General features: G+C 35.2%; 2 protein-coding genes across 6 annotated transcripts in view; one reads left to right on the top strand and one right to left on the bottom strand.

Annotated features, from left to right (window-relative positions):
- Window positions 1–1,451, top strand: part of LOC129870028 (general negative regulator of transcription subunit 3) — a 37,291-nt gene extending 35,840 nt beyond the window's left edge. For all 3 annotated transcript variants that reach the window (XM_055944601.1, XM_055944600.1, XM_055944599.1), the window contains one exon: window positions 1,123–1,451. In XM_055944601.1, coding sequence (XP_055800576.1) covers window positions 1,123–1,189 — 67 coding nt within the window. In that variant the 3' untranslated portion in view covers window positions 1,190–1,451. The remainder of the gene's footprint in view (window positions 1–1,122) is intronic.
- A 2,103-nt stretch (window positions 1,452–3,554) lies between these two features.
- On the bottom strand, window positions 3,555–6,335 carry LOC129871196 (phosphatidylinositol 4-phosphate 5-kinase 4-like). Of its 3 annotated transcripts, none has more exons than XM_055946078.1 (7): window positions 5,194–6,335; window positions 4,771–5,104; window positions 4,562–4,678; window positions 4,288–4,481; window positions 4,085–4,209; window positions 3,921–3,972; window positions 3,555–3,843 (listed from the first exon to the last, which is right to left on the bottom strand). In XM_055946078.1, exons 1-7 carry the CDS (start codon window positions 6,333–6,335, stop codon window positions 3,555–3,557), a joined length of 2,253 nt encoding a protein of 750 aa, XP_055802053.1. The 3 variants fall into 3 exon arrangements, with proteins under 3 accessions (XP_055802053.1, XP_055802052.1, XP_055802054.1); XM_055946077.1 differs by having other exon boundaries at window positions 3,555–3,868; window positions 3,931–3,972; XM_055946079.1 differs by lacking the exon at window positions 3,921–3,972 and having other exon boundaries at window positions 4,072–4,209.
- Between the last annotated feature and the right edge of the window lie 7,394 nt (window positions 6,336–13,729).

The following is a 13,729-nucleotide window of genomic DNA, read 5'->3' as shown; positions in this document are numbered from 1 at the left end:
AATTAATTATTAACCATCCATCCGATTTTTTATATTTTTTCTTTTTTTTATTAATTAACTTTTTTTTTATTATTTATATTTTATACTAATTAACCCCTAATTAATTATTAACCACCCATCCGATTTTTTATATTTTTTTCTTTTCTTTTATTAACTATAAATTAGACTAATTAACTCCTAATTAATTATTAACCACCCATCCGATTTTTTATATTCTTTTTCTTTTCTTTTCTTTATTAATTAACTTGTCTTTTATTAACTATATTTTATACTAATTAATTGTTAACCACTAATCCGACACCCCACCTCCCAACCCTAACCCCAACCCCAATCGTCTTCTCCACCAAAATAGGGAGACGAATTCCTCTTCTTCTTAATGAGTTTTGAAAGAAAAAAAATCAAGATTCAAAATGGGGAGTAAATGGAGGTGGGTGTGAAGAAGAAGAGGGTAGGTGGGTGTGAAGAAAGGACGTGGGGTGGGGTGGGGTGGTTTTGTTTTTTTAATCTTTTTTTTTTACTTTAATGGGTTTTGAAAGAAAAAAATCAAGATTCAAAATGGGGAGTAAATGGAGGTGGGCGTGAAGAAGAAGATGGTAGGTGGGTGTGAAGAAGAAAGGATGTGAGGGTGGGGTGATTTTGTTTTTTAATTTTTTTTTTTACTTTTCTGACGCGCTCTTCTTTTTATTTTTTATTTTTTTGCCACGTCAGTTGAAGGGGGGGGGGGGTAATAAATTCACTTTTAGATAGTTTAGATATGTAATAGGCCGCCATGATAGTTTAAGTGTGTAACTGACTTTTCGGTACAACTTCGGGAGGGAATTTATGCCTTTTCCCTTTTTCATTAATCTGTTGAGGAGAAAAAGGATAAGGAGAGACTAAGGTAATATCTTTATTCCCCCCAAAAATGTCCATATATTCCTGGAGAGAAATGCTATGCATCTCCCAGCTCAAGTGTACCTTGCCTGGCTAGTGTCCCTTTTTAGATATGTAGTATTCGAATGCTGTGTACGGGACCGGGCGATTTGGTTTATTTGGTATCTCCTCTATTTATGGTAAATGCATACGTGAATGTGGTTTCAACTGATTTCACGACTTTGTGATCATCTTTGTACTTTTGCTCAGGTGCCAGCGGATCAAGCAGGAGTTCACATTTGAGTACAATTATCTTGAAGATGAGCTCATTGTATAGAATTTGTTTATACCTATAACATTTATTGTCTATGTGCCCTATTTTCTTTCTTACCTTTTTGCCTGTCTAAATTACTTGGCTTTATACTGTAGTTTATATATTTCCAAGGTGTGTTTAGTTTGATTCTTTAGACGCCTTCAGTTAAAAAACCAGTAGAGATGTCAGGATCCAAATTTCAGTTAGTATCAGACTACATACCTCTCTTCATGCTGTTATAATTTCGTTGGAGAAAAAATAAACATTCTGTCAACAGAGCCCGTGACATTCTCTTGTTTGCATATTTTGGTTCAGAAATGCACCCCATCCCTTTCAATTCATGTGGTGGCGTTTGATTAAGAAGTAAAACTTTAGGAACTTTTTGTTTTGACGATGCAATGAGATTTCCATAGCTATAAAAGTGTGCCGGGGTAAAATAGAAAGTTGAAAGTTGGATTATTGCAAATATAGGAAGTTTTTGCATATGAACATTATGCCACTGTCAGTCTCAATGTGTCTAATACACATTTACTCTGCGCGTGAGCAGATGATTGTTCAAATTATAGGTTCTGTAATTAGTCTATAAACATTTTTAAACATCAGTGTTGAATGGTTGAAAGTGGAAGTTTGGACGAGTATTTTGTCAACAAGTGGATAATTACTGAGGGGAAAAGATAAAGGGGAAACATGCAGAAGCATGATCTTGTCGTCACTTGAACCTTTAGCAATAGAAAAGTAATGATGGATATTGATTGTTAGTTACATTTTTTATCAGTGGTTTAAAAACCATAGAAATTTGCAAATGCATGGGCATGAAGTTTTGGACAAACTCGTCGTGTTACATAAGCACGGTTTTTGTCGAAAAATAATGGAGAATGAAGAACTTATGGACGTGAAATTTGTGACTATTTGCAAGGATGATTTTTTAAGATAGTGATCATTTGTTTTAAGAAAGTATGTGGTTAAAATGTGATTCCGTGTTGCTTGTAATACAACAATTAATATGGTTTGATGGAACTAATCTTTATTCTCTCGTTACATCATTTGTTGCAATAATGAATTTTTTGTACTTTACAGTATTCTTGATATTGTTTTTGATAATTAAACTTCATTTTCGGATCACTAATGAATATTTAACCATTATTTTAATGTTATTCAACGTTTAGCCGTGTTTTAATTGGTCAACTTGTAGGTAAACACAAAAATCTCTAGCATAGTGTATTGGAATTTCAAATTCTTACAAGTGAAATTTCAACAGTGTCGGAAATCCGCTTTTAAAACATTTGTAGTCATGAATAGGGTGTGAAATGGTTAGGTAGGGGAGTCAAATAGGCGGGTTTGGTTGGATTGAAAATGGTTTGGATTAAAAAGTGGATTATAGTTCACCCTGTTCAATTTTTAAGACTTTAGGAATGTTTGTTATTCATGTGCTATTCCCAAAGTGCAGAAAAAGAAATGGTCTGTAGGCGTTGTTCCAATTCTTAATACGACCAATGTCGAAAAAACTATGGATAGAGTTGATTTAACGTTCCGTCGTTCATCTTGTGTTTCATTCTCCGGGATAAATAACTTATAGAGCCAAATGCTTATCCAGAAAAGACACTTAGAGAGCAAAAACATATACACATGATGTATAAAAATGTGGAACAACCGCTGATCAATAATAGAAAATATGAGCCAAGCTATCGCTAACCGTAATATCACTGGTAGAAGGTTGATTTTCTTCCCCTTCTCCGTATATTGGGAGAAGCTAAAGCATAATTACACAAGGAGTTACTCCCAACTATCAATGGACAGGTTGATATACCCAAATGAACATGAATTAAATCCAATAAAATTTATATGTCTACAATTACGTACTAAAAATTATATAAAGAGTAATTAAAAATTAGTAAGAATAGGTGGGTAGGTTTATGACTACATTTTAGCTCAATCGTCAGTTTATTTTAACCGCCAAAAGTCAGCTCAATGTGCTAATTTGACACATCTAATCCTGTATAAACTCGAACGCATGGTAAAAGGATGGCGAGATGTTGATGAAAAACTAGTTACTTTAGTAATTGAAATGCTAAACGCCACACTTGCAGATAATGTTATACCACACGCACTTTCAACCTATAGTATCAATATAAAGGGAACCCCATTCACTCTTAAAATAACATATCTCACACAGTTACATTTCTCTTACAACTGTTTCTATACAATTATCATCTCAAATGGTATCTGTATCTATGAGGAGAAGACTTAAAAAATCATAAGGATAAAAAATAAAATGAAACGAAGTGTAAGTGTACTAGTGTTTAGCTGCAACAAACATTCAAATCGGTATATATATAGCTTGTCACCATGTAATAACAAAACAAGACCCATCTTGGCCATTTTGATAGAATCAGGTGTCTTCTGTAAAAACTTTGAATATGTAATCCCGAAAACGCCTTGAGTATGCCTTTGGATCGACAGCTGAGATAGAATTGGGATCACATTGGATAGATTTATATGCATGTTCAAGCTTCTTGGTAATGTCATAGTCTTGAAGTATGTCTATGATTCCAAAAAATAATATTACATCATAGAACTCCCCTGTTGGTTCTCCTACTAACTGAAAGTCTAAGTCATTTTTCCTCTCTGTCCTTTCAACCCGTGCTGACATGTTTAAGCCCAAGCTTCCGCCACCCAACCTGCCATTTTCATGAATGCATTGATGTTAGTTTTATAGATAGAAAAACACACACTTGTATGAAGATAAAAAGTGTACCCAGAAGGATCAAGAGCCCGAGAAAGACGAGGAACTGATCTATCTTCCAATCCTTCATTATCTGCAAGCAGGGTAGGCAGTTAAAATGATTGAAAGATCTGACTTTGCCAAACGACTTATTCATACTATTCTAAGAACTATATAAAGATACAATTTGCACCAACCAGTAGGTGTTCTACAACCAGGAGGAGTTTGGTCTCCTGTTGCATCCCTAAAATGAAGACCAACTAAAAGGCTGTAGTCCATCACTCTCTCTTGTTCCAGTAGCTCACAATCCCTATCAACTTGCCTAAAATTTGAACACTTGTTAATATTCTTCCACCAAAAACTAGCACTACATATTGGAAATCAAGGAGAAGGATTTTACCTTCGGAATTCTTGGAACCATGTCTTTGGTAACCTGAATATAAAGTTGAGATCAAGGTCTTTTAGAGTAGTGGTTGCATCAATCTCTGATTCTGGCTTATCTGTCATCCGGCCAAATGTTGATCCTTTCAAGTCGAATCGTCTATGAATTGTATAATCAGTGCAGAAGAGATTCCCCATGATAACAAATCGTACCTACAATATATATATAACAAATTATATTGTTGTAGTGATAATCATTTAGCATTAATGTTTGTAGGGCGTCATGACATTACCTTTTTCTGTGCTGGTCCGGTTAGCTTAACACAATGCAAGCCAAAATACTTGGTCACTAGGGTGTTCTCAAAAGTGCGAACATGACTGAAATAGGCATGGAGCATCCTTAGAAGCACCTAAGCACCATCCATGGACAAGAAAAGTTAGAAAATGCCAGGGCAATTTCAGTACTAAGCATACATATATATAGAGAGAAATTAAATCTCACTTTGACTTCTGCCTTCTTCATTGTCTTAATCATGTATCTATCATCATTTGTCAAGTAGAAGAAGCTTCCACTTTTTCCTGGGGAACATAGCTCGCGGAGGGCGTCATTGCCACAAATAGACAACATATAATCAGCTGCATCCACTTTGAATAACATCCTTAAAGCCCTGAAAACTTTTGGGCAATAGTCTTTCCATCTGAATTCACAAGATGGATGGGGAGGTGTGCTTTTGGATCCTTCAGGTGGGAATCTTGTCCAGTACTTCTCTTTCGGATCAAATGCTGAAGGCTTGAGATCTAGGGATGGAACTGGTCCTGGCCTTCCTACTGAATGCCTAATTTCGCATCAGAAGCAAATATAACAAGTATTATCTTGAGATGACCAACACAAACAAATATTTCTGAATAAAAAAAAAAAGTATACCTGATTCCCAACTGCAAATTGAGCATAAGGTCATAATTCTTATGCCCTTTGGATATAGTCTCTCCTTGCCTTTTTTCTGCCTTGGGATGTCTAATAGGGCTCCCTCTAATATATCCATCCATGGCATCATCTATACAAGAAATTCTTGGAGGTGTTCCTGCACAGTCTGATAAGCGCATTCTACCAAATTCCCTATCTACAGGGGCTGCATCTATTCGCCCATCTACTGACATCCTCCTTGGCCTAATGTTGTTTTCTGTCGCCTTGGCAGACCTCCAAACTGCCAGCTTTTTCTGAGAAGGCATTATTGAAACCTTCTCATTTGGACAAATGCTACATTCCATCAAATCATTATTGTAAACCTGTTGAGGATCCCAATCAAGATTTCCACCTTCTAACAATGATGCAGATGGATAAAAAGTCCCATTTTGTTCATTTTGATCTTTATTCCAATTTCCAACATAAAAGCTGCCATCCTCCCATTTCAATGTCCCATTTCCCTTTGGCACTCCATCTTCCCAAAACCCTTCATACACATTCCCATTTTTCCAACTCATCTTTCCTTTTCCACATATCCCACCATTCTTCCATTCACCAACATAACAATTCCCATTCTTCCATGCATACTTTCCATTTCCTTGTTGTAATCCGCGACTCCACTCTCCATCATAAACATCTCCATTGGAGTATTCTTTGACCCCATGTCCATGTTTCAAATTCATCACCCAAGAACCTTTAAACGAGTCACCATTAGGCCCCATAAATGTGCCTTCACCATCCATGTATCCACTCTTGAAATTCCCCTCATACATAGCACCAGAGGGCCAACTAAATGTTCCTTTCCCCATCTTTTTCCCTCTAAACCAATCACCTACATACATGCAGCCATCAGTCCACCAATATTTGCCATGTCCATGGGGGAAACTATCAACCCAATAGCCACTATAGTAATCTCCATTGGGGAGGAACCTCTCCGAATGGTAAACCTCCCCATTCGCGTGACCTTCATTCTCCTCTTCTACATCTACTTGATCAATTATCTCTTCCTCAACGTGAGATGGACCATACGTACCAAATATTGTATTGGCTCGTTTCCTCGCTACTGCTTGTGTTTTCCTCACGGTTGCCTCCCAAGCCTTCATGATAATATTTTAATCTGATAGATTTTGATAAATTTGGTCCTGGATAAAGAAATGCATCAAACAGATCAGCCATGCAAAGACATGCAGATGATGAGATACAAAATCAATATCTTCTCTTTCTTTCATTCTCTCTCTATCAGCTCCGGCTTGCTCGCTTTCTCTTTCTCTTTTTCTCTCTCTCCCCCCTTCTTACGTGTTATTAAGATCCTAAGATTAGAAAATATTTTAATCACGATTAAGTACTACTACATACCGTATATTTTTTTTGAGTGGACTTATTCACCTTCTATTACATCTAAGGCTTTGTTGTGACACTTGTAAGGATAGGCGTATTTGGGGTTATCTAATTTGCCAATATTTACATATAAGATTCTTTTCAAATAAATCTAGTGACATTATATTCCATTATTCTCAAATTTAGAATTTTTTTTCTTTTTCTGCACATATGTGGGATTGAAGTTGGGGTAGGGTGCTCTTAAAAAGGATGTTTTTTTGAGATTCATTACATATCATGTTTTGTAAGCTCCATAGTATTTTGTAATAAGTTTTGGGTATGTGTGTTGTGCATTTATTCCAAATAATAATGTATCATCACATTTTTCACACAATCAACAAATTTTAAAAGTTCAGAAATTAATATATATTATGCAATATAAAAATTTGTTGTAAAGAAATAAAATATTTTTACCAAACAAGTATAATGAATCATCGAACTTATCAAATATAACTATAGTTAAGTCTTGGTTGGAGATTATGATGCCACCAAAATTTAGAGAGGAAAAAAAATGACTAACATAAATACAATTAAATATAGTAATACATAGATGAATTGAAGAGGTTTAATTTATAGTTTGCAAGACCAACTTTTTCCTTCATTCAATATGAGAAAATGAAAAGATAAAACATTTAAAATTTAATTTTTAGAAATGAAGGGTCTTGAAATCAAGATCTTTTCATTTCCATCTTTCTTAATGTCTTTTTCATTTAATTGCATCTAAAAGTTGATTCAACTTTTGTTTTAACACCTTCACACTTTAGTATTATAATATATACTATATATGATATTATTTAATATTTAATTAATTAGATATTTAATTTAATATAGGAATAAAATGATAATTCAATTCTGCACCTTTTCAATTTTAATTATATGATGCAACTAGTTGAGACTCATTTGAGGGCAATAAAGTATTTAAAATATATTAACAAACGTACGATATGATCGGAGATTTAGTTGGAGCTATAGAAAGCTTAAAATACTCAAAATGAATAAATAAAACGTTTCAGGACCAGAATATGAGTCATACATTGCATGGAATAATACAAAATAATTTTCATGTTGTGGTTCTGTCTGCGAAAATTCCAAGTTTGTCCTACACGATGTCTGGGCTACACACAAGGTGTCCTTAGCCCTATATTTATATTGACTATGAAAATAATTTCATGGAGAGAGAAACCCATATGCTTCTACAGGTTTTAGGGAGCTTTTGAAGGAGAAAAACGACATAGGACCTCACCAATCCATCCAAGGTAAGAACACAATCATAGTTACATTAATTTTAGTTATTTAGCCAAAAGAATTATCAAGGATTAACATAAAAGTTCACAACTTTCTTTACCATCATTAAGAACTCAATAGGGAAATGAAGGGTGCTGACTTTGTATGTAATGCTAAGTGTTGTCAACCTAGCATTTCTGTCTTGATATTTTGTCGTAACTTTTGAATTATTTTACTGTAAAGTTTTAGAATTTAGAAGCTAGTTATAATGTGCGGTGGAACTTTATTTAAGCACAATGTAAGAAGTCAATTTTCAGAATTTAAGAAATGTCACACCACTTTATGTATCTCTATAAGAAGTCAATTTTCAGAATTTAAAAAATGTTACACCACTTTATGTATCTCTATATAGAATAAACTTTTGTTATAGGTAGAAGATTAGATTCACTTTCTCCAGATTATCTTTCTTTTCTCATGTTTGTTTTCTCTTTCTCTCGTTCAATTAATATCAAAGCATAATTGATATTTGAGGGATTAGTTTTTAGGGAAGGGTGAGGGGAGAAACACAATAAAGATCCCCACCAAGTTTAACTAGTCCAAGTCTTTTTCGATCCAATTTTTTTCATATGGCTTCTATCATCTCTCCTCATTCACCCCACTCCTCTATTTAAGGCGAGAACTATCAAGTTTGGATAGTGAATATGAAAATATACTTAAAGAGTCTTGGATTATGGAAATATGTTGAGGAAGATAACGCTCTAGAATCTATGAAAGCAAATCCAACTCTTCAGCAGATCAGAAATCACGAAGAAGAGATTGCAAAAAGTCCAAAAGCCTTGTTTTTCATTCACGTAGCCATCTTAAAGTCAATTTTTACAAGGGTCATTTATTGTGAATCTGCCAAAAAGGTTTGGGATATGCTAAAGCAAGAATTAAAGAGAGTGATAGGCTGAGGCAAATACAAATATTGAATCTAAGAAAAGAATTTGAGATGTTAAGAATGAAAGAGACCGAAAAGCTGAAAAATTATATTGATAGAATCATGAAAATTATTAATCTGATCAGCTTGTTGGAGAAAAAGTAGAAGAGCATAGGATTGTTGAGAAGGTGATGGTGACACTTCATGAAAATTTTGAAGTAAAAATCTCCTTAACAAAGATACTTGAATATGTCTCGTGTTACATTGAATGAACTATCCAACGCTTTTCTAACTTTGGAGAAAAGGAACACTTTTAGAGATGAAGAGAATTCAAGAGAAATTTCTCTATTGATTATTCAAAGGTCTAAAGCTCAATCTGATGGCGAATCAAAAAGACAATTAAATAAAAGACATTGTAAGAAGAAGAAAGAGCAATATAACAACAAAGGGAGAAATAGAAGATCTAAGTATCCACCTTGTCCCTAATGTATAAAGTGTTGGGTTTAATTGATAGGTTGAATGGGAAATTGAGGGAAAAAGAAGTGGAGAGGAAATGATATGTTCTCTCTTATTTTATTAAATAAGCTTTGGTCCCACATAGGTGGTGGAAATGAAAAGTCTCCTATTTAAAAATAGAAGCACTCCTTCATGTTGCTAAAGGGTCAAGAAGAGGGTCTCCCCTCGCGCCGTCGTCGTCGTCGCTCGCTCGGCTACGGCTACGGCTACGGCTACGGCTACGGCTACGGCTACGGCTACGGCTACGGCTACGGCTACGGATTCGGATTCGGATTCGGATTTCCCTCCGTTTTTTCCAACGGATTTTTGAATGGTTGCAACCTTGTCCGAAAAGTTGCAAACCTTCTCAACAGGCAAACCTTTTCCCAACAGGTGCCTTTTCTGAAAAGGTATCAACAGTCTATATATATCTGTAAAATCTTCAGAATGTTCCATACGAAATTCTGAACATACCATCTTCTTCTTCTTCTTTCTGCACTTCCTAAAATCGTGTGATATACATCCTTCAAGTGGTTCGCTGTCATCAAAGATTTGCAGTACCTCTACTTTGGTGAGTAATCGTTCTATCCTGGGAGGAAAGATTCCAAAAACCTCGGGTACTTTGAGGGGAATAATTTCCTTAAGGACACACTGTGCACTCAGTGGGCTCGATTCTGTTTCTGCATTAATATTTTCAGATTCTGTTTTTATTATTTTCAGAAGTTTCTGTTACTGTTTAATATTTTCCAATACAGTTTATTAACAATCTTAAGGAAATTACATTATTATTGTTTTCTAACCAAACTGTATTCTGTCTTTGGAGACTAAAACCTGTGTGGTTTTCTACTCCGTATGAAATAAATATTCTGATTTGAAGAGTATAAAAACTTTATTGGAATATTAAAGTTCATACTTGTACAACGATTTGAAGAGTATAAAAACTTCGTCGTTGTTTTTGTAAAAGGTCTGATATTCTGAAATATTAAGACAGTTTGTCTATTTTGACAGTGAAAAAAAATGACAAGTGATACTGCTAATACTTCTGCGACTGTTGCTGCAACAAACCGCACTTCTGTGCCACCGGCAGAAAAACCAGGAAAATTTTCTGGAGCCAACTTCAAAGGATGGCAACAAAGGGTGTTCTTTTGGCTTACCACTCTTGGTATGCAGAAGTTCACTAATGAAGACCCTCCTGTGCCCGCTGCTGATATGCCGGCCAATGAAAAGTTTATGATTACTGAGGCATGGACACAGGCAGATTTTCTATGCAAGGGTTATATCCTAAGTGCTTTGGATGATGATTTGTATAATGTCTACAGTGCTATAAAAACTTCTAAAGAATTGTGGGATGCACTTGAGAAGAAGTACAAGACTGAAGACGCATGCTTGAAAAAGTTTGTGGTTGCTAAGTTCCTAGACTATAAAATGATAGATAGCAGGACTGTTGGAACCCAGGTTCAAGAACTGCAACTTATTTTTCATGACCTTATTGCTGAAGGCATGGTAGTTAATGAAGCGTTTCAAATGGCTGCGATGATAGAAAAGTTGTCTCCTTCGTGGAGAGATTTCAAAAATTATCTAAAGCACAAGCGTAAGGAAATGAAGTTGGAAGATCTTGTGATTCGTCTCAAGATTGAGGAAGATAACAAAACAGCAGAAAAGAAGTTGCGTGGAAATTCAGCAATTATGGGAGCGAACATCGTTGAAGATGCTGCTCCAAAGAATAAGAAAAGGAAGCAACCTTTTGGAAAGAATCAGGAGCAGAACAAGAAAAAGTTCAAGGGCAATTGTTATAATTGTGGGAAAGTTGGACACAAAGCTCCAGATTGTCGTCTTCCGAAAAAGGACAAGAGAAAGGGACAAGCCAATATGGTGGAAAATAAAGAAGCTATTGATGATCTGTGTGCAATGCTATCAGAATGCAACCTAGTAGGTAATCCCAAAGAATGGTGGCTTGATTCAGGAGCTACTTCGCATGTGTGTGCAGTCCGAGAAGCATTCTCTACTTATTCCCCTGCAGCACCTGATGCGACGATCTATATGGGAAATTCTGCAACTGCAAAGATTGAAGGATATGGGAGAGTATTTCTGAAAATGACATCCGGCAAGGTGGTGACGCTGAACAAGGTGTATCATGTTCCAAAAATGCGAAAGAATTTGGTGTCTGCCGGCCTTCTTATCAAGAATGGATTCAAGTGTGTTCTAGTTTTAGACAAAGTAGTTGTCAGTAAGAATGAAATGTATCTAGGAAAAGGCTACCTCACTGAGGGTCTTTTCAAACTAAATGTAATGGTTGTTGATGATAATAAAGTTCAAGCTTCTTCTTACTTACTTGAGTCAAATAATTTATGGCATTCACGTTTAGGACATGTCAATCATAAAACCTTGCGAAAACTGATTAATTTAAATATATTGCCTAACTTTGATTGCAATAAATCAAAATGTCAAGTATGTGTTGAATCTAAGTATGCTAAGCATCCTTATAAATCTATTGAACGGAATTCTAGTCCCTTAGAATTGATTCACACAGACATTTGTGATATGAAGTCTACACCAACTCGTGGTGGAAAGAAGTATTTTATAACTTTTATTGATGATTGCACTCGATATTGTTATGTATATTTGCTTAATAGTAAGGATGAAGCAATTGATGCATTTAAGCAATACAAGAACGAAGTAGAAAATCAATTGAATAAAAAGATAAAAATGATTAGAAGTGATAGGGGTGGAGAATACGAATCTCCTTTTGAAAAGATATGTTTAGAATATGGAATTATTCATCAAACTACTGCCCCCTACACACCTCAATCAAATGGAGTTGCTGAAAGGAAAAACCGAACATTAAAAGAAATGATGAATGCTTTATTAATAAGTTCCGGTTTACCGCAGAACTTGTGGGGGGAAGCTATCCTTACAGCTAATCGAATACTCAACAGAGTACCCCACAGCAAAACACAAACTATTCCATATGAACTATGGAAAGGAAGAAAACCCAATTTGAAATACTTCAAAGTGTGGGGGTGTTTAGCAAAGGTCCAAGTTCCTTTGCCCAAAAGGGTAAAAATCGGACCAAAGACCATGGATTGTGTTTTTATTGGCTATGCTACAAACAGCAAAGCTTGTCGATTTTTGGTTCACAAATCGGACAATCCTGAAATTAATGTTAATACGGTAATTGAATCAGATAATGCTGAATTTTTTGAAAATATTTATCCGTATAAAACTAAAAGTGAATCCTCAAGTGAAAGATCTAAACGACCAAAAGAAGTTCAAAAGGAAAGTAAACCATCCGAAGAGGATCCAAGGCGTAGCAAACGTCAAAAGATATCTACTTCCTTTGGACCAGATTTTGTGACATTCTTGCTTGAAAATGAGCCTCAAACATTTAAAGCTGCAATGTCTTCTTCTGATTCATCATTTTGGAAAGAGGCAATCAATAGTGAGATTCAATCAATTTTGAATAACCATACATGGGAATTGGTTGATCTTCCTCCTGGAAATAAACCTTTAGGATCAAAATGGATATTTAAAAGGAAAATGAAAGCTGATGGCACTATTAATAAATATAAGGCAAGACTTGTGGTCAAAGGTTATAGACAAAAAGAAGGTCTTGATTACTTTGACACATACTCGCCGGTAACAAGAATAACATCTATTCGGGTGTTAGTGGCACTTGCAGCTGTATATGGTCTTGAAATTCATCAAATGAATGTTAAGACGGCTTTCTTAAATGGAGAATTGGAGGAAGAAATTTACATGGAACAACCTGAGGGTTTCATAGTTCCAGGTAAAGAAAGGAAAGTGTGCAAACTTGTTAAGTCACTTTATGGACTTAAACAAGCACCTAAACAATGGCATGCAAAATTTGACCAAACAATGTTGGCAAATGGATTTAAGATTAATGAGTGTGACAAATGTGTTTACATTAAAAATACTCCAAATCATGAAGTCATTGTTTGTTTATATGTTGATGACATGTTGATAATGAGTAAAGACATTGCCAATATAAATGCTACGAAACGTATGCTTGCTAGCAAATTTGACATGAAAGACTTAGGGGTTGCTGACTTAATCTTAGGAATTAGGATCCATAAAACTCCACAAGGTCTAGCATTATCACAATCACATTATATTGAAAATATACTTGATAAGTTTAAATATTTAAATTTCAATGTTGCAAAAACTCCATTTGATGTAAGTTTTGCACTTCAAAAGAACGAAGGTAAAAGTGACTCACAATTGGACTATGCACGAGTTTTGGGAAGTTTGATGTATATTATGAATTGTACACGACCAGATATAGCATGTGCTATTAGCAAGTTGAGTCGATTCACGAATAATCCTAATCAAACTCATTGAATGGCAATGAAACGAGTCTTGGGGTATTTGAAACACACCCAAAACTATGCTTTGCATTATAATAAATATCCCTCAGTAATTGAGGGATATAGTGATGCAAACTGGATCACCGGATCATCTGAA

Source organism: Solanum dulcamara, chromosome 10 (genome assembly GCF_947179165.1).
Source record: "Solanum dulcamara chromosome 10, daSolDulc1.2, whole genome shotgun sequence".
NCBI classification, from domain to species: Eukaryota; Viridiplantae; Streptophyta; class Magnoliopsida; order Solanales; family Solanaceae; genus Solanum; species Solanum dulcamara.
The sequence above is the reverse complement of the archived record's forward strand: the minus strand, read 5'-3'. Positions and strand labels throughout refer to the sequence as shown.